This window comes from Solea solea, chromosome 11, assembly GCF_958295425.1.
Source record: "Solea solea chromosome 11, fSolSol10.1, whole genome shotgun sequence".
Lineage (NCBI taxonomy): Eukaryota > Metazoa > Chordata > Actinopteri > Pleuronectiformes > Soleidae > Solea > Solea solea.
The window spans coordinates 22,343,082-22,364,927 of NC_081144.1; the positions used below are offsets into that span (position 1 = coordinate 22,343,082).

The 21,846-nt window shown below is 39.3% G+C and overlaps 1 protein-coding gene across 4 annotated transcripts; it reads left to right on the top strand.

Moving 5' to 3' along the window:
• The first annotated feature begins 1,356 nt into the window (after nucleotides 1–1,356).
• LOC131468591 (dystroglycan 1-like) lies at nucleotides 1,357–17,163 on the top strand. Of its 4 annotated transcripts, none has more exons than XM_058643019.1 (4): nucleotides 1,357–1,829; nucleotides 4,400–4,503; nucleotides 11,091–11,646; nucleotides 13,276–17,163. In XM_058643019.1, exons 3-4 carry the CDS (start codon nucleotides 11,227–11,229, stop codon nucleotides 15,586–15,588), a joined length of 2,733 nt encoding a protein of 910 aa, XP_058499002.1. In that variant the 5' UTR covers nucleotides 1,357–1,829; nucleotides 4,400–4,503; nucleotides 11,091–11,226; the 3' UTR covers nucleotides 15,589–17,163. The 4 variants fall into 4 exon arrangements, with proteins under 4 accessions (XP_058499002.1, XP_058499001.1, XP_058499003.1 ...); XM_058643020.1 differs by lacking the exon at nucleotides 1,357–1,829 and adding an exon at nucleotides 1,840–1,960; XM_058643018.1 differs by lacking the exon at nucleotides 4,400–4,503.
• Nucleotides 17,164–21,846: the final 4,683 nt, after the last annotated feature.

Sequence of the window (21,846 nt, forward strand, 5' to 3'; positions counted from 1 at the left end):
TCACATTTATATCGAGCGACAGCAAATCTTTCATGTTACAAATTATGAATGAATTTCCAATTCACTTATTGCTTACTTTATTATGAAAAAAAAAAAGAAAAAAGTAATTTGTTATGGCAGGAGATAAAGCCGTGAAGGTCCTGGCCATATCTGTTAGTAGACAGTTGCTATGCTGCAGCACAGGGGGTGGCGGCAAGGAAATTAAATATTATGTTTATTCCTCTGTCTTTATTCTACTGTGTAGATGTTTGTTTTGTCCTCCTAGTATAATAAAAGGAACAACACTGCGTCCTACGTTGAACAAATTCGCCCAGGGCAACTTTCCCACAGTCATAAATGTTAATAGAAAGATTCTTTTACAATATTACACCATGAAAATGAATAAATCATGGCAATTGTTTCAAGGTCATAAAAGTATAAGCTTATAAAAGCCACATACTGTTTACTAAATGGTGTTGAACAGTAAAATGACCAAGATGTCTTATTGCTGGAGGCAACAAAAGAGAACTTAAATGTGCTGTCTTTACCAGTGAGTATCTTTACCTTTCACCTCTTTAAGCCTATTTGCCTTTAGGTCACCCAGTTTAACACTCGAGTAGAAAGGCGGGTTGATAATGGTTAAGTAGAGGCGCTGTAACAGGATAGGCAAGGCAGGCATTTGCCAGGGGCATTGACCTGAGAGGGACCTCTGCCCCAAGAATTCCCTTAAATCTTAGCAAGTACGGGACACATGATAATGGTGCAGTCACACTGATTGTGACACAAATTTTAGCACAAAGTGATGGGATTACATACTGGTCTAGATACCGGTTGTGTTTTCCATTAAGAGCAAGAACAGTTAATTTAGTACAAGCAAATTGTATGAGTAATCTGATGTGGAAAACTGAGATGGGTTTGCTGTGAACATACCATATCAATGCCCCAAAGCTGCAAATATCATTTCGGGTGTGTCAACACATCAACCATCAAAAGAACACACAGGGTACAATTTGCAGCAGCAAGCAAATTGGCTGGTGGTCAATTAAATGTTGTGTTACTAAATTCTGCCTGCACTATTTATGTACAAACAAAAAATACCAGAGGCTTGCAATTTGGGGGGTTGTTCTGGTATGATGTAGGGCCCCAAGCTTCTTTGAACTTTCTCTGGTATGTAGGTAGTAGGGTGGTAGATAGGTGGGTAATTAGGTACGTAGGTATATAGGTAGGTAGTAGTAACATTTAAGAAGTTTGTAGGAATGTTGGTGGGTAGAAAGTGGTATTTGGGGATAGGGTAGGTAGGTGTGTGGCAGTATGAAAGTAAGTGGGTAAGGAGGTAAAATTTAATAAGGTGGGCAAGTAAGTATGTAGATAGACAGGTGGAATGCAGATACTGTAGGTAGGTACTCGACCAATTAAATGCGTTTTTCAAGTATTGCTCTATTATCAAAAAGCAACAGCGCTTATTTTAAGTGCACTGACCACTTTTATCTTTTCACCTGCATGTCTCCAAATAAAGGAGAGGTGGAGTCATGCTGGTTTAACTCCACCGAGCTCCACTTGTAGACCTGTCTGCACGGAGTACACAGGCAGAAAGGGAGGGGTGGCCGCTGCCTACCGACATTATCACAGTACAGAGCGGTGAAGCCGCTGTAGATTCACCAAATCACAGGGATATCTCCTCCCTCGACTCTGCACAGAAACGCTGCTTCGCTAAAGACTGTAAATCTTCCTGTGTCGCCCAGGAGAAAGCGCATGTTTGATGGCGTTTTGGAAGTCTCCGCGGCGCTCCCTCCCCGGCCAGAAGAGGAGACATTACAGAGCGAGTTAGCTAACGTTAGCTCGTTAACAAGGTCAGTTTGAATTTTGGTTCAGTCGCTGTTCGTAACTTCATCACTGCGAAACATGTCATCTTCCTCAACGGTGTTTAAGTGGTGCCATTTCACGGAATTAACCCAGACATACGCAAACGCTAACAGTGCAGGTAACCATCTTTATTTGTCTCCAGCACAGACTCTTAGCTTGTTAGCTTGTTAGTTAGCCCCGCTAGGTGGCTACCAAGGCTCGGTCCGCTCCTTTTTTCACTCGACTTTTGATGTTTCCACGCTTGGCAGTGATGGAGCTGACTGAATGTTAACACAGCCGGGTAGGTAATATTGTTGTTTATTGTATGAGGAGTGTAGTCTGGCTCAGCTAACGTTAGCTGCAGTATTTGAGACCCAGGCGTGTGTGCGGCACCCGCTCCCCGTTCTGCTTAGAATGAAACAGGTGCATCCCTGCGCTATGGGCAGATGCAGTACACCATTTAATGCAGCCTCTTTCTGCGTTCGCTCATTTTAAAGTCTGTGCCGTTTTGGGGGGGACTGTATCCACATAAAGAGAGTATTTACGAGTGCGAACTGCTGAATGATTTATCAAGGTTGAACGCCGTAGGTGGCGTTTTCGTTTATAGGGGCCTCGTTTATTGAAACCAGCAGAAAACGGGGACATCTGAAACAGGCCCGGTAGGAAAGGTTTTTTTTTCCTTTTCTTTTTTTTTTTTTAAGTTAGCTAAGGTTAGCGGCAATACACCTAAGTAACAGGCAGACAAGCTAGCTAACTGTACATTTCTGTGAATTTACAAACATTTAGTGCTTTTAATTGTGTTCAGCTTAATGTGAAACATGGTAAGTTGAACTACAAATACCTTATTTATGGTGATGTTTTATTTACAAATGGTTTTAGTACTTTACATGTATTTAACGTTGCAGTTGTTCCAATAGCTCCAGTTTAACCTTGTGCAATGAGGTATTATTATTGGTAATGTTATGTCATTACAAACTATCAATTAAAAACAATCAGTTGCTTTTTATTAGATTACCATCACTTGTTAAGAGGGGCAGAGATTCAGATTTGCTGGTGTTTTAGGTTAGTTTAACATTGTCTTTAGCAATTAGACTTGATTCCTTGCACCTTTTCATGACATTAATTCAGGTGTATACGTAAATTAAGAGGTTGTTGGAAATTCTTCATGAATGAAAACCCCTTGAGGCTCATTGGCAATTATGATAAAACATTATCTAGAGGTAGAACGAATAATTGGTCCTACCTTTTTTTTACCATTGTCAATAACCGTCATCGGCCTTTAAATAAAAAAAAAGAAAAAGTAACCTAACTGCTGTTGAATCCATTCAAACTATTTTTCATCCAAAAATGTACTGGACAATGTTTTTTGATTACCAGTGTCACATATTCAATATTCGGTATATTAATTGTTTTAAGTGCACTTTAGTGCAGACACAAAATGCAGATGAGAGAGGCAGACCATAACTGTTAAATTAATGAATTATCTTTATTTCTTAGTTTAAAAACAATCTGCATCATACTGTATACTGGCAACCAATTGCCCTGATTGCGAAAGATAGGCATTTGCCCTAGAAAAACCCAAATGGGTTGACCTTTAGTGTTAACTCACTCACCAATATGGTAAGTTAACAATACAATCTGTGCTGAAGAACAAAACAAATAGTAACCTAAATGATCCACAATTCTTTGATCAGAACATGAATAGATTGTATGTGTAGTTGTCAATGTAATACAATATTTGGACATGTGTAGTTGATCTCATACTAACAACAATAATTAGTTGTCTTCCACACTGTGTTTTTACTGCACATGGTAGCTGCCATCTAGCATTTAAATGAGTGTGCTCACAAGGTCATCATGTCAGGTTACACTTTAACCCAACCTGGGCTGGTTTGTGTATTTTCTCTCCACATGTATGATCACTGTGTCAAACAGTGTAGAGGGCAACACACGGGAAACATCCATTCGCATAGCAAGCTTGACTTGTGGATATGTTTGTTATTCAGCTCATGCACTATCCAGAGGCTGCTGGATGTGGTACGTCAATTCAATTGGCCCGGAGTGCCACTGTGCATCGGAGCCCTAATTATTTTTGATGGTTTTCAAGTTTTAACTACTGTTGAACTGAAGACAGCACGGATACTGTGGTTGTAAGCAGTTTTGTCCTCCTTAGTCGTGCAGGCCTCAGTATGAAATGGGCTGAAATGCCCCACAGTCGAGCCTCTATCATTTTACTGTTTACCATACATAAAAGGACCTGTCACAGAATCAGTAAGGCATTTTTCAGTGTTTAGTGTATAGTGAAACACAGTTAGAAAATAAAGAAGATTTATTATATTCTGCTCCCCAATAAGAACATTTTATATTAACCTTGAAACTGGAGCTTTTGAAACTAGGTTCTGGGCAATGAAACCGTCGCAGCAATATAGCAGTTCGAAATAAATCTATATAATGTTTATTAGAGATGTAACAATATCAAAATCTCAACAAATCCACAGTATGACATTTATTATGATATATAATACATCTCTGAGTAGCTTGTGAAGTGAAATATTCACTAACTTTTGTCTCTTTGTAGAGAGCTGGTAATGGTGTTTGGCTGCTTGTGCGATCTTTGTTGCTGGATCATTTTTGTTTCCTTCAACACAACTAGCGATGACCTGCCTACGACTAATGCTAGAGGTAATCAACAGCCAACAACCATGCAAAAGACTGCTTGATTTAAGTGATGTGCATATTCTTTGCTTTGTCTGTGGACTTTTGCTGAGCATTTACACCAACCTATACTGGTGCCTGCCATAATACAGCAAATGACAAGGATTTAGGGGGATGCATGGGGAGATGGACTATGTAACTGCTTGGAATGTCTACCCTCTGATTTGGGAACCACTTCTCAGCTTTAAAAGGGTCTGTCAGTTTATATACTGTACTTCCAGAGACTCAGAAGCACCAATCAACACATTGTCTGACATTTATTGCGATAATTCTTGGTATTTATAGATTTGAAAACCTCAATTGTGCTATACAGTATATCTTCCTTCCTGTTTGGTTGGAGACCTGTGCTTTCTAAAAGTGTGAGTTGACTAGTGGGTGTTGGAGGTATTGCAGTTGGACCTCAGAGTGGGTTATACAATTTCTCCCATTTACCAAATTCATTGAAACATATTCTTTGCTCTGGGGATAAATATGAATAAGATTAACATATAGGTCTGTTAATAATAACATAACTGTTGAGGTTTATGATTATTATTTACTAATAGGAACAAAATGCTTTTAACTTAAGTAGTATACACTTCATTCTGTACAAATCTGAGCCATGGAACTTTTGCAGAATAGTTAAGGGCCTTGGGATGATCTGTTGTTGAAAAAAAATCATAGTTAACCATAAGGCACAATTATCTCTAGTGCTGAGCAATGTGAAATATCATTTAAGCATATTTTTTAAACGCATTGATTTTCAATGTTGTCTTTTCTTGGACCATTGTTTTGGCAGAGTGATTGTAATGAGGTACAATGAATAGTGGTGTAATGGTTGTAAAACTAAACATCTACAGTTTTATACAAGACAATAAAACTGCAATAGCTCAACCTGCTGCAGATGCTGCCCGTTAAGCTCTCATTTCCTAACTCAATGAATTGTTGTGAAGCAAATCAAGGACTAAACTGAACTGTGGATTTGGTTATTACGCCAATAAAAAAAAAAAGTTTGCTCAAGGATATCAAGGTCAACATTGCTTCATCTTTTCTCTTTTGTTAAGCTATGTTTGATTGCCTGCTATTTCCTCAAATAACACATCTTTGTTGCTGTTAAGTTTTACTTATCTCAAATGCATCCAATTACAAACATTTCATGTTAATATTGTTTTGCTGCTCATTTGAACTGAAACGGTGCTAGTCAGCAAATTAAAACACTGCATATTTCTCAATGAGCTGTTGTCTGAATTGAATTGTGAATTAGCCACACACTGTGAAATGGGAACGTGATGGAATCTAGGCCGAGTTGTGAAGAGCTCACTTTGATGCTTAGATTTTTTCTTCTGTGTATGGCAACAGCCTGGGGTGAGGTGTCATGCTTAAAACCTATATTAAATTAAGCCTATGGGAAAAGCCTATTTTCATGTTAATGGTTGTTTTACATATAAACACAGAAAGGATGACTGAATCAAACAGTACACTCACACTCGGCTACCTTATTGTGCAGGCAGTGAAGATTTAGTTTTTTCTGTCTGACCGTTTCTTAAAGAGACTGCCCTGGGTGTTTTTTTTTTTCTGTCTATAATCTTCAGAGTCAGAGTGAGATGGACTGGGCAGAGGGTCACTGGGTATAAATCCCTGGGAAGTGAGTGTGTAGATAAAGATCACAGAGAGTACATGTCTCAACCTGGTTAAGTGAGATATGACTCGTATTCTACGTAAATAGTATGTCACTGCTTAGTCAAAGTAACATATCTTGTTTTTTATGTCTTTTTATTTGAAATGCTCTTTCTTTTAAACCACAAAGAGGAGGGTGGAGGGTACTGGATTATATGGTTTAGTTTTACACCTGGCTGTGTAGTCTTATCAGTCCACTTCTGTTGACACTATATATACCTGTAGTGGGTCTTAAAAGTACAATTTCCTAATATCTTTGGTGGATTTGTATTACACTCATTGGCCTTCATGTTTTCAATAGTCACGTAGGTAGACAAGTGACTTTAGTGACGGAGAATATTTTTTCCCAGGAAATAAATAACACGATATTGCTGCCCCAATACGTATTATGTGCTGTTTATAGGCCTTTGTCTAGTGATGAATCACAAGTTTCGAAATGGAAAAACTATGAGTCTGTCAGAAGTGCTGCACATCACTATAGCTGTAATGGCTTCTTGGAATTGAAGAATAAGGGCAGTTTTTGTATAAAGGTCGTGAGAGAGGTGGACAGTGTTTAAAGGGGACATATTATACCCTATTTCCCCCATTAAAATAGTTCCCTGGTGTCCTAATGAACATGTCAGTGACATGCCTTGGTCAAAATACCATAAGGATGAAGCACAATAGCAGTTCAATAACCCTGCTAAACCCGCCCCTTTCAGAACGCTCGGTTTTCGTGCATGGTCCCTTTACATGCAAATGAGACACAGGCAAACACACACCCACTTCTTCCAGGGGGTTTCTGATTTGTCCTCGTTACAGCGCTTTACAGCTCTATTCGTCTCCCCCTCCCTCCACTAGTTCTCTGACAATATCAACATGGCAGCGTGCGCAGAAAACAGCCAGAGTGCCGTCACAGGAAGAGACGTTCTACATAAGGATCGAGCCGAACAGTGCCGAACTGTTAATCAGTTAAAAACACTTAGGAACAGCACCACTGATCGCCAGCGGCGCGCGGCGAGCTGCATAAGCTGGCGCTGTATGTTACTGTATCAGACCGGTGACTATGCTCCGGAGACCTCGGCACCGCTGATCGCCAGCGGCGAGCGGCGAGCTGCCTAAACGCATACAGCGGCCGTTTAGGCGGCTCGCCGCTGGCGATCAGCGGTGCCGCGGTGGCGAGGTCTCCGGAGCATAGTCACCGGTCTGCACCGGAGCTGGCGATCAGTTGCATACAGCGGCCGTTTAGGCGGCTCGCCGCTGGCGATCAGCAATGGCGATCAGCTGATTTTCACAGAGAGTGCAGCACCTCTGCACAGAGAGTGCAGCACCGCTGATCGCCAGTGGCGAGCGGCATAAACTGCCGCTCGCCGCTGTATATGTGATTGTATCAGACTGAGTCTGTGCTCCTGTCATGGAGGACGTACTGAACAAATATTTTTAATTAGGACGTGTCAGAATGGTTAGTTATGAGCTCTATGTGACCTTTTCTTAACAACGTGTGTGTGTTTGTACGTCGGTGAAATACGTCCCCTGACTAAATACGGCGACCGCTGTCTAGTGCGAACACACGTTTGCTGACTTTATCCGGCACATTAGCTTCATATATCAAATCCTCTGTGGAAGTTTGTGTAAAACACTGTGCTCCACTGTGCAGCCACGAACAGCACACTTGTCCCTCTGCGTTGACATAATACCGCTCTTCCTCCCTCGCCTGCACTCTCGCAGGGACAAGGTGGAGCTAAGGTGGAGCTCTCGAAGTAAACTTACTGGTGGGGCGGTAACATTCGCGGTGAAATGCGCATGCTGACGTCATAAACGCAGGGAATTCAACATCGAGTGTTTTATCGCCTATACTTACACTAAGGGGAACCACGAAAACATGACTGAGTATTCTTTTTCCACACTTTGGTGACTGGTAGGGCCCCCAGAGTCCCAAATATAAGTATTAAAATGGTTAAAAAGTTGATTTTGCGTAATATGTCCCCTTTAAAACCAGGTTACTGGCATTTGTTATTCCTATTGGTGGCTTGCATAAAGTAATAATTAAGTGTGAATCAGGGCACTTGTCTCAAATTCAGATATCCGTTTGATATTTTCTTAAAAAAAAAAACAATGTGAGTGCGGCCGTGCTTTAGATCCATTTTGAATGCTGTTTTGGCACTGAAAATGGAGGACACATGCTAAATATGAGCAGACAGTCGTCATTAAGGAACCCTGAAGTGGTTTGTTAATTTTTTTTTAATTCTACACCAAAGAAGACATGACTAATACTAAGAGTTCCTTTAAATAATGTCATCAAGTTTGTGTGTTTGTGGGCAGGAGTATTATCCAAATATCTTTTGAAAGACTATTGTCACAAAGAATACTTTGATTTATGGAAAAAATTAGCAGTGCTGCACCTCACTGTAGCTAAAGAAGAAGTGAAGAAGATGGCCTATGTCCAAATCAGGTTAGAACAATATTGAAATACTAAAGCAGTGGGTTAAAAACCAGGTCTCAAAATAGTTTTTAATTATTGCTATTATTGGTGGCTTATGTAAAATAAGAGAATGAAATGTAGGCATATGAGGGCAACATACAAATACAGAAGGCAGTGTTAAAAGGTGGTTTAGGGATTTTGCAGTCAATTCTGTTTATTTAGTTGTTTTTATTTTCCTTTTGACACATTGTAAGAGGTTTATGTTGAATCTGAGGATTTACTGCCAGTTCCCCCAGTGATTCCAACCTCTCCTACCTGCAACAATGTTTTCTATTGAATATTTCTGCCCCATTAGCTGAGAAAATACAGGCACTCATGTGTTTAATTAGTCACATTTAGAATACATAATTGCAAACATGTCTTATTAAATGGGCTTTACAGGTTTTTATGGCTTAGAATGAAATAATAAAAGTTTTGTTGTTAGGATTTTGATTGGAATGGCACTTTCTTTTAATGAAGTTCATGTTAACTGTAATGTTAAGCAATCAATCGCCTGACTTATCTTAAAAGAGAGGGTTAACAGGGAGAAGAGTGAGAGAGCTCAATAAAAAGACCATGGTTGATTTAAAAAGAAAAAAAAATCACAGCCTGAATTTTATAGCATATTCCAGAACAAAAGGAATAAGCTGTTAACTGCCAATTTTACGGTAAATGTGTGTATATTTTTTGATGTCTCTTTGCAGTGCATCGTTATTTTGACTGTTTCTTGCATGTATCAAGTACAGACATTAAAGGTTTAGGACATGATACAATTGTAGAGGAGTTGGGTTTTGTATATAGGGAAAAAATAAGAACATGGCATTGTCTCTTGACTAATGGCTTGGCAATGAAATGTAGTTTACCCTAGGTAAGTACCCCTGTAAAAAGTATTTTTTTTGTATACGTTGAAGTTACAGCCTTGTGCCTGTCAGGCCTTAGGATTCCAGGCAGTTGACTGACCCTTCTCTGCCCGATTTGAGTGCTATGGGATTGAGGTTAGCTGGGTCAACACAACTGAGACTGCAGTCCCAAACCTCAGGGCACCTAATTAAAACTTACAACCAAGACAAACAACCTTTGACACTCGTACATGCCATGAGAAAGGCTTTTACTCAAAACCCTGACTGAGAAATGAAGATGGGTTGCTGTCACTTTTAATTCAAAATTTGACATTGTTGAACATGTAACATTCACATTCAGACTGCAAGAACTGTGTGTGCCAGGGACATTTGTGGGCTCTGACCGTATGTTCTCATCCATGGGTAATATTGTAAAGTAGGTTGACAGACAGTTGTCTCTGGCAAATAATATCAGAAATTAATCTGGGCTGTTTATCGGTTTTATGTTTTAACAGAAACGATATAACATTAAACAGGAACCAGCTCTTCCTGTTTCACTCCATGGTTTCAGTTCCCTGAATCAACAGAGCATTATTGTCAAATAAGTTTAGACAGGTTTTTGGCTTTGTACAGAAGAGTATTTGAATACAGAGGAATATTTAGAGGATTTAAAAAAAATTGTGTTGTGATTTTCAAAGGCAAACACTTTGTCAAACAAAGCAGAAGCTGGTGTGCAGCTCCTGTGTGAACAACAGAGCTGTGAGAGGAAGCATGTTTTTAAGTTATGTTTATAAAACACTAGACGTTTCCTATTAACTAGTGAAACATAATTTCAGCCGATTTTTAGATGATTGTTTTTGTTTATCCAAATGTTCACAATATTCTTTTAATAATTTCCGACAGTCATTGCTCTGGGAGGTGTTTTGCCGCTCTCCACAGTTAGAAGTTCTCCTTTATAGTTCTGCTCATCCTCATCCTCTTCTCAATCCTTCTTCATTGCAATTCAAAGCTCTTAAAAGCAGTAAAAAGTTATCCACCTAACTGCTTTCTCATCTCCTCAGTATCTTTATCAGTCCCGAGTTCTTTCATTCTCATCCTCATCCTCAATCCTTCCTCTCTCTCAAAGCTCCTCATCTCCTCAGTCCTACCCACTCACCCCATCCTCCCCACCGCAGTTTCCTGTCCAAGGTTCGCTTGACAGCATTTGTAATATTGCATGTGTTTTGGGCGCTAGCTTATTAATTCTAGTATTGCTCATGTGATAAATTGTTGTGGGGAAGCAAATACTGTGATCCCTCTGTTGTCAACTCATTATTCTATATAATAGACACTAGTTTCCCCCACATTGAGCTGTATGTTTAAATTTAGTCATTATTTTTTTTAAGACATTTATATAACTTGTGAATCATTGTCAATTTATGTCATTGGTGTAGGTGTGGTAGCATTCAAACCGAAGTGTTAAATGTACAGTAAGCAGTTTTATATAAACTGTATGACTAGTTATAATGTTGGAGACCTTGGTCTGAGGTTTTTATTAGCCAAAACACTAGTATGTTTGCAATGTTGTTGTTTTTTTCTTCTGTAAGACTTATGTTTCTTTGTTTTTTCCCCTCCCAAAGCTGGTTATGGCTTTCTAACAGGCTGCTGAGGATATCTTCATGGATTACACGGGACATCAAAAGACAACACACCGGATCTGAGAGCAATAACAAGGAAATCTGATTCATCATTACAACACCGCACTGTCATCAGTGCATGTGGCCTCTTTTGTTGTTTTCTGACTGTTGGGCAGCCCAAAGGCCTGTTGCTATGCACTATAAGAAGAGAGACATGAGCCGTGAGGATGCTGCGAGGAGCAGGCTTCTTTCATGCAGGACTATCCCTGTGGTAATAGGGCTTCTGGTGACCATGGCCCATGGCGCTTTGTCAGAGCAGCAAGATACAGTGGTGGAGATGATGTCTATGGAGCTAGAGGCTTCCATGCAGTCCTCTATGCTCTCTGAGCTACAGGCTGCGGTATCTTTCGTAGGCGAAGGGCCACCTACAGCTGTCCCAGAATCCTCCATAAAGAATGGGGGAGTGCACACTGGAATACGTGACTCCTCTGCAATCGTGGGTCAGGTGTTCCAGTTGAAGGTTCACCCAGAGCCTGCCAATACAAGCTGTAGCATCTATGTAAGTATACTTGAGATTAAAGCTGAGCAATAATTTGTTTTCAAATCAGTTAGTCAAATGTGCCTATTTCTTTTTTTAATGTTTAAAAAAAAAAAAAAGTATGCCAATTTAAAAAAATAATAATAATGCGTGTGTGTATGTATATGTATATGTGTGTGTGTGTGTGTGTGTGTATATATGTGTGTATATATATATATATTTTAGTAGAGAAAGGGTTAATGTCTTTAGATTCTAACCCTTGTTTAGAGCAGAGTAGTATGTATTTTAATAGTTACCTAATGGTTATGCTTCATCATGTTTTAAATCTACAACACAATTAATATATGAGGGATTGTTTACATTTCGCCCCCACTGCAAAAAAAAATCCTATAGGAAATTCTGTACATGAATATATATCTGTTAATTATAACCATAATAGACCAGCATCAAACATGACTTTAGCACTACAATGTCTTAAGAAATATTGATTGTGGGTGCTGTGGTTCACGTCATTAAAAACACCAACCTCACTCCCTTCATACAAATAGACAAAATAATCTAAACAAGGCACAGTCAAAAATAACACCAGTTTATGGGCCAATGGCACTTAGCCATCTAAAAGGTTAGATTGTCTAAATGTAACATACTATGACAGCAGTAGGTCTACAACTTTCGTTATTAATTTTTTTCTTGGTTCCGGTAGTTGTTTGGTTAGTAAAATGCTTCCTAGACAACGTGCTGAAATGACATTTGAAAATATATTGAGTTTATTGTCATTGAAGTGGCAAAGGCAGAATAAAATATTAACATTTAAGAAGCTGTAATCGCAGCTTATTTTTATTTATATATATATATATATTTTACATTTTAAAAACAACAAAAATAGTTGCCTGTACTTTTTTTTTTTGTAGTGAAAATGATGAGTAATTGTTTCAGCAATAGAGTGCCGCATTTCTATTTTGCAGTAGTATGAAGCTACATTTACTACCTGGTTTTATTGCTTTATAGTCTCTACATGGCCCCCTTTTTCTGTCATTGTCAAAAAGAATGATATACTGTATAGACTTTACTCCTTTGGTCAGATTTGATCCCTGCATAACTGGTGAATGAAGATGACTGTGGTGCAATTTGTTTTTGTCAGATATATAATTGAGATGAGATTATTATTGGCCCTAGTGATGATGCAGAATCCCATCTTGTCACACTAATAACTCAAAATGAGGAGTGATGACTCACACAGTTATGAATAGGACCTCACTGCTTCCTGTTCATATTTGGCAAGCTTTGATAAACTGAATCAAGCTTTGGGGAGGTTTGAGAGGCATTTCAAGCATAGTTACTGTCTGTGAGATTTCTCTAATTCCTGTCCTGTTCTTTTGTTATTTGTTCAATGTGAAATGAGAACTGAATAATCTTTTAGTAGTTCAGCAAATAAAGCACCTCCAAGTTGCTACTTCAAAGATTTGCTTTTCTTAAATCTCTTTATTAAATTGAATCTCCTAGTCAGACCGAGTAGATCATTTGAGTCATCACTTAGATCTTGGTAACCTTTATGGCCATTTTGTGATGACTTTTGGTCAAAATGTATTTCTATTTTAGATGTACATTTATAGTGGAAAAACTGCATTGTTTTTTTTTTCTCTCCTGTAGCTCACAGAAATTGGAAAGGATTCTTTACCCTCCTGGTTATATTGGGACAAAGAAAGCTGCATTTTGAGAGGATTGGCCCTGGAGCAGGATAAAGGCGTGTATCACATCTTGGTGTCTGGAGAGGAGATGACGGAGAAGACCAGCAGCCAAGTGCTCCCCAGTACGGTCTTCTCTGTGGAGGTATATCCAGAAGAAAGGGCAGACACTGAACCAGCCCTGCTCACTCTGCAGGCAGATATCAGTGGCCTCCAGCCTTTCACCTGTGGCCCTGAGGAGCCTGTCACTGTCCTAACTGTCATCTTGGATGCTGACTTGACAAAGATGGTTGCTGAACAGAGAGCCAACTTGATGCACAACATGAGCAAATTCTCACATGTGCCTCTGGAGCACATGAGGGTGGTCCCTGTTGTCAACAACCGCTTGTTTGACATGTCTGCTTTCATGGCTGGACCAGGTAATGCAAAGAAGGTTGTAGAGAATGGGGCTCTACTGTCATGGAAACTTGGATGTGCCCTTGACCAGGGCAGCATCCCTGACATAAGTAGTGTCCAATCCTCAGCCAAGGATGGGACCATGTCAGCCAGGCTGGGGTACCCAGTGGTTGGCTGGCACATTGTGAACAAAAAGCCCCATGGTGTGAAACGCGTCAGACGGCAGTTGAACAATACTCCTACACCAGTGCCCTCTTTGCTTCCTCCGACTACTCATCCGGAGCCCCCTGTACGTGTTGTTCCCACCCCAAGTTCTCCCTCTATTGCCCCAGCAACTGAAAACTCTGCTCCCCCTGTGCGAGGCCCTCTGCCTCTTCCAGTGAAGCCTACAATGAGGGTCAGGGATCAGATTGCCCACACACCTGTTTTTGGGCCTCCCCAACCTACCAAAGTACTAGGAACTACAAGCACCATCCCCATACAACCAACCATGACCCGGCCTACATTTGTAGAGGCCACTGCTGTGCCAACACTGCCAAGCACCACCAAAAGACCCAAATCACCTTCCACAAAGAGACCTGGCAAGAAAAACAAATCTACCACTCCAGCTCCTCGGGAACCCAAGCCCACAACTGCTAAACCGCCCAAACGCACCACTCCTCAGTCTTTGCCTCCAGACCTGAATCAAACTCCGGAAATCCGAAACGCCATTGATCAGGTGAACACATGGGTTGGCACTTACTTTGAGGTCAAAATTCCTCCCGATACATTCTTTGACAGCGAGGATGGAACTACTGATAAACTTCGTTTAACTTTAAAGAAGACACCAAAAGAGCCAGTGAATGAAACCTCTTGGATCCAGTTCAACAGCACTATCCAACTTTTGTATGGCCTTCCTGAGGAGAAGCATGAGGGGAAACATGAGTACTTTATACTGGCCACTGATAAGGGTGGAAAGAGCGTCATGGATGCTTTTGAAGTACAAGTCAACCGTTTGTCTACTAATGACAAACCTTCAGTTGTGTTTGCTGCACGTTTTCATGGTGACCCCAAAACTTTGAGCAACGATGTCCAAAAGAAGATTCTTTTGACCAAAAAGTTGTCTTACGCCTTTGGTGATCGCAACAGTAGCACAGTGACACTGAGAAGCATCACAAGGGGCTCCATTGTGGTGGAATGGACCAATAACAGTCTCCCGCAGAGTCCTTGTCCAAAGGACCAGATAACGGCTCTAAGCAACAAGATCGCTGATCCCCAAGGTACACCCAAACTGGCCTTCATCAAAGCCATGGAGCCAGAATTTAAACCCATTAACATATCCGTTCGAGGTACAAATAAATGTCAGAGTTACACATTTATTCCACCAGGAGAGGTGCCATTACCTGTTATTCCTACAGCTACATCTATACCTGGAACAGGCCTGAGGAGCAGTGATGATGTTTACCTACACACTGTCATTCCTGCTGTAGTGGTGGCAGCTCTGCTGCTCATAGCCGGGATCATTGCAATGGTCTGCTATCGTAAGAAGCGCAAAGGGAAGATGACCATAGAGGAGCAGGCCACTTTCATCAAGAAAGGTGTCCCGATAATATTTGCGGACGAGATGGATGATTCCAAGTCGCCCCCGTCTTCTAGCATTCCTCTTATCCTTCAGGAGGAAAAGCCCCCGCTTCCCCCTCCAGAGTATCCCAACATGGCTGGCCCCCACAGTACCCTGCTTAACCAGGATCTGCTCGAGGAGTATTCCATCTATCAAGATGACGATCCAAATGCCCCTCCTTACCAGCCGCCACCACCATTTACTGTCCCCATAGAGGGAAAAGGCTCTCGCCCCAAGAACATGACAGCGTACAGGTCACCACCCCCCTATGTGCCTCCCTAACGCGCACTGGAGCTTTCAGTTTGGAAAGCAGGTGCAATGTAGGGATGCTTAAACTACTACTGGAGTAATTTTAATGTTCAATGAAGTGGGTTTGACTTTGTAGAGGAGCAGGCAACCATACCCCATATATCTGATCATCATGGATAAAACACTATCGTACAATTCTACTACTGGCACAGGGCAAATGGATGGGGAACAGTTTGTAATTTTCCAGTAGTCTTTTCTTTTTCGTCCTTTAGATCTGCTTTTGACTTCTTGCATATTCCTTTTTTTCTCTGTTTTTTTGCCAAGAAGAGTCAGTTTTATCTTCAATGATGTACTATTTCTATTGTATAGAAAATAATGAAGACACAGGAAAGACTGTAGCCCACAGGGCCTTTGAGCAGATGTCACCATGACAACAGACTTGAGGCTCTCCCTCACAATGTTAATCTTTATGAGTTCTGTATCACTCTTATCTGTCCTTCGGCTAGGTTTACTAAGATTTTGCACCTGTTATTTCTAGAGGGGGAAATGAAATACGAAAAAGCCAAACTAAAATCATGAAAAAAAACAAACTTAAGTTACACAGAATCTGTTTGTTTCTTAGACTTTGATCTTTCTCCGTTCTGTTTCATGCTTCACTCCCTCTTGATAATAACATGCAAACCTTGCACTTATGCAAATTCTTGTTAAACCTTGCACTATGTGTCCTGCACAAAATTGAACACCGTAAGTGGTAAGTCTAATGAGGAAGGGGAAAAATCTTTTTTGCATCCTCGAACTCACCACATGACTGGGATTCTTCTGGTGATTAAATCAAGAAAGGACATTAACAGTGATCATGCCTGTTTGTGGATGTAGCCTCATTTACGTTACAGAAAATTACTTTTTATTCTCCGTGTGTGTGTGCCACTGAAACTGCTTGACTGGTTTTTGCTGTTGCCAAGGTGATTTCTGTGGTCACAAGGCATAACTTGTGGGATTGGTACAACAATAATGAAAGGGCCAATGTAATGCTGCGGTCCACCGTAGTCAATGAGGTGGATCCACTGATTGATGTCTGATGTCTTGAATAAGTTCTGTTGGTGTGTGGGGTGGGTGGCTAAAGAGCACCGTAATATCACTGCTCTGCCTCTAGGTGTCACACTGTTCGGTTCAGTGTTCCCGCCAGTTTGTCAGCTCAGATGAGGCACAGGGACGAGGGGATGTACATAATTGTGTGCCTGTGAAATTAAACGACTCCATAACATTAGTGTTTTATCAGTAAACCTAGTTGGGGAAGGGGGAGGGGCCAGAGTTGGAAATAATTTTATTTTTTAATTGTATGTCTAGATTTATGATCACAATCATAAAAAAGACTTTATAGTTCAAAAGGGTACAAAAGAACGTTTACTTGCCTATCACACAAAAAATAATAATGCATTATCTCATTCTGATGGGGAACAAAGAAACCACAACAATATGTGAATTATGTACATTTCATATCTGATATCACCATAAGAAAAATGGTTAAAGATCTAATGTTTTTACTGAGTTTTTGATACAGTCTTAAACTTGTTTTATGAAAATATATTAATAAAATGTAATACTATTTGTAAAGCCTCAAATATGGTGTAGTCCTTTTTGTTGGAGAAACTAAAACTTGCTATGTTTTCATCCCTCTACTGTCATTCTTCTGATCTGTGTGAACCATCTTCACGTCAATACATAATTGTTTCAAGTCATTTTTTATCTACATTTTAACTTTTTTATTCCCCCTCTTCATAGAATAGGTTACAACTGGTTAGATGAAACAGAAATGTCATTGATATTATATTAATAACACCTTTTATATGTTGAACTACTATAACTAAACATGATGATTTGTGATACTGGCAAATGACCACTACCTATCCATTAAGTAACTATTACAACTATTCGGTTGCTTTCAGATGTCATTAAGAAAAATATAGATATTTTTACTCTTCTGTTAACTATGGGAATGTTTATTTATTCTATAGGGGGAAAACATGTTTGAAACTAATTCAAATTCTCACAGAGCTGGAGAAGGCAGAGGTGGGAAAGTAACAAGATGTCTGTCAAGCAGCAGAGCACACGTTGGTAACCAAATGTCCTGCCTGTCTTAGTGTGTGTATGTGTTTTTTTTTTTATGAATTCATGGTGCGCTGAGAACCGTTGCGTGGTGTGTTTCAATCCTGCAACATTGCCAGTTTTTTTGTTATGGAGAGGATGTTGATGGGGGGAATAAAAACAAAAACATCAAGATTAACCACATTCATAACTGCTAAAAGTCACTAATTACAGCCCAGTGTGGCAATTTTCTATATGTATAAATGAATGAGATAACTGGTTTTAATGTTAAGGCTGATCAGTGTAGGTCAGGAGTGTCAAACTTGAATGACATATGGCGCCAGTCTAGAGAAGAAAACTAATCGGTAGTGGGTGGGCAATATGAGTTTAAAATTGTGTGTGTGTGTGTGTATATATATATATATATATATATATATATATATATATATATGTATATGTATGTGTATATATATATATATATATATATATATATATACACACACGCATATGTACACATATATGTATATATATATATTTATTCATCGTGATATCGCAGTTGATATTCATATCTCAGCGAAATTCTAAGCAGAAGTTCATGCGTTGTGTAATGATGTTTACTTCACAATAAAAACACAGACACAAAATAAAGTAATATCAAAAACAGAGAAATACATGAATAACCAAGTCTAAAATTAAGTAAATAATAACATGGACAACTGCAATTAAAACTCCAAAACGGCTTATATGTGTCACTTAATGTTGAATACATTATAATTTATAACCGAATGTCTTGCAATTCTAAACAATATTGTTAGCATACTTAGCATTATTTAGGGTCCACATACGGTGCAATATCTTTTTACAAAATGAAAACAATCAGACCTGACTGGGGAGCATTTGTGTGTATACAGTGGCAGAGCAGGGCAGCATCTGTGTTTCAGTCAACACGTACGGTTGCTGTTTTCTCCAAACAAATCACTTCCTGTGTGCAAAGCAGGAACATTGTCGGGGCAAAGTAAGATCAAAACACGGATGATGGGCTTAGTCAACATTGTGTGAAGTCGTTTGACAAGGACACATTGTGTTGATATTTGAAAGTTACGCACTACAGCTCTAGCGTGATATATGCTAAGGAAATACAATGTTACAGCTTCACAGTCAGAAGGAGATTCAAAGCAGTAATGCGTTGTGTTATGTTAGACAGAGAAATAGATTTCACATCTCTTCGCTTCCATATTTGTCTGCCATCATATGGAAATCTACAAATGCACTACATCACAGCAAAGGACCCGTGGCGTTCATTTCTGCAGTCGTGCTCTGCAATATGTTATGTTCTTGACAGTTTCTACAAGTGGGCTCTAATGGTTGGCTGGTTTTAGCTGCAGCATGAGCGAAACACTCTTTGTTGTAATAAAGCAAACACACAGCGAGCCGCCTCAGAGAGAGGCTGTGATATTTTAAGAGAACTGTTACTTCTCTGTTTCGTTTCAGGTGGGCAGTCTTTTTTTTCTTCTTCTGGCTCCATGCTGGAGAAATATCAATAAAGTTGACTAATAGCTGCTCCTGGATTCAGCGTAGAGCCTCTGTTTTGATGACTTATTCTAGTGAGGTCAGAAATATTTTATTAGTCGGTGTGTTGCAGACAAATGTACATCTTCAAGACAAATTCCAATACAACTTTATTTTTGTAATTGTGTAGTCCTAGAAACAAATCATTGTTACATTGTTTTTAAAGGGTAACTCTGTCCAATGCCTGATATGGAAAAATGTTAAAGGAATACTTGAACATTTAGCTTTGTATTTCTAGAATCGGGGTAGTATTTTTTGCTTCCAAATGTGCTTCCCAACCTCAGTTTCCCACCAGTGACACTTGGTCCGAGGCTTGAAACTGCAACGCTAATTCCGCACTTTTTAGACCCACCTGTAGGGGGACGGTACCTCATTCCCAGAATGTAAACAGTGTCCGCCATCTTTGCTAACAGTTACGCTAACAGCACCAAGTGTCACTGGTGGACACGTAACCAAGAAAAGAATGAAGATATTTCTCGACTCAGGGGAAACTGAGGTTGGGAAGCACAGTTTTTCAAAACTACTACCCGTATTCTAGTAATACAAAGTTAAATGCAAATCAGTGAAGTATTCCTTTAAGAAGTGGGCTGAGAGCAGAGGAGGAGGGAGGGAGAGTGGGGAGCAGTGCAGGGGGCGAGGCCTGGTTGTGAAATCTGAGTTGCAGCTGTGTGGAGCCTCTCGATCGCTCATGTCGCACCTCGAGCGTTGGAAAGAGAAAGGTGACGCAGTGACAGATCTGGCATCGTTTATAAACGGGGGAGGAGTCTGTGACCACGAGCCACGAGGCGATTGGACAAGAGGGTGATATCACAGCATGTGTCATTTCTTTACAATTTACACTAAGCAGAGGATTTGCTAATAACATTACTAGATAAACATACACACTGGTTTACACCTGAAAAAAGAAAGTGGTTTAGGTATTTAGTTACGCTTTAAAGGTTCTGGGGTTAAACTTAAACAGTATGCAAAAAAAAAAAAAATGAACTAATAATACGTTATAATTAGTTAATGACTAATCATTAGGCGTGTGAAAGTGAAAAAACTGTTTAGTGATTCAAATGAAAATGATGTCTTGATAATTCATCATTATGTTGCAATTAAAAATATTTCGGATGACACCATTTCAAAGTAAAAGTTGTTTTGTGTTTTGATATATGCTGTTGTTCACAACAAAATAACAGATTCAAACACAATCAATCATAACTTGTTTGATGACTTGTTTGAATCACATGTAGAGCAGAGGCCTCTCGACCCCCCACAGCTATTTTTATAAATAGTGAACAATATTTTTATTATATAACAATAAAATCAGGTTATATGTATCACAAAATAAATGTATTGTTTTCTTGTTTGGTGTTTTACTTACTTTACTTAGTTTCCCATTATGTTATTTAGTTAATTTATGAATCCATTTACTTTTGCATCATAAGTTTGGTTAAAGTAAGCATAAGTTTTTTTTTTCTTTTTTTTTAATTATTGAGACCTCTTGTTCATTATGGTTAACTGATCTCTCGCTAACAACTGGTTGACGTCATCCCATCCACGGTGGAGTCTCTGCGGTGACTTGGACCTGATAATGAAACAAAACTCTTTTTTAAAATTGTAATATTGCTGTTTTAATTATGTTATCTGTCTGCTCCCAATTGCCTCACTCTCAGCAGTCATACTCCAGCATATAATTGGTAATAATGAGTGGAGTTATGTTCCAATTTGAGTGAAATAATAATGTATCAATGAGGTAACAGCCGCCTGAGTGTGGGCGACTGATTGGTTTACAGGAGACTTTACTAACACTCGTTTCCTACAGCTCCTCTAATTAAACATTCGTGAAAAAAATCTGCTATTTAATCCTTAAATGGATAGATTACAAACGTGATTTCATGTTAGAGTGTTTTATAGTCTAGAGTAGGGTGTGTGTGTGTGTGTGTGTAGAGTGTAAACAACATACACTAAATCACTATAATGTAAAATCAGCTGAGATGAAGTGTAACACAAATATTTACACCTGATAAACAATAATGCATTTGGACAAAAAACTTTAATAAATCATTTGAAATAAAGCCTCCGCAATAAGTCAATAAGTTAATTAACTGATTGATCGACCAAGGTTATAATAGTTTTAGATTTTTCATTAGTTTTTGTTTTTATTTGGTTTTTGTTAGTTTTAATTGCGGGTTTGCTAGTTTTTTGAGTGATTAGTTTTTATTTTTTGTGCTTGCTTTGTTTTAGTTTTTGTTAGTTTTAGTGTTTGTTTTAGTTTTTTGTAATATAGAGGATTCAAAGAGGCGATAATAATAATTATTATATTATTGTGTCTCAAACATTTCAAAAAATAAATACACTTGTAAAATCACAGGAACCACATCCTGTGATTTTGCAATACAGAGAAGTGAGAGCAGACAAGTCACCTTTAAAGGTCCAGGAGGTAACATCAGCCGAAATGTAATATACTACCCATAAGGATGTTTGTATATGTACATAATCACTTTAAAATAAGCCTTTTAAATGAACTTTAGGCACCATTTTGTGCTGCCAGAACCACTGGACCTGAAATATTTATGTTTTCTTTAGTCTGGCTCTGATTGTATTACACCAAATGCATAGACCTTGAAACAAAGCGCCAGTAGACTATGGATA

Bases quoted from the DNA above. Each gene is read 5' to 3' on its own strand.
- LOC131468591 (XM_058643019.1), top strand. From the start codon at position 11,227: ATGTGGCCTCTTTTGTTGTTTTCTGACTGTTGGGCAGCCCAAAGGCCT. The intron at 11,647-13,275 runs GTAAGTATACTT...TCTCTCCTGTAG, and splicing joins ATACAAGCTGTAGCATCTAT to CTCACAGAAATTGGAAAGGA.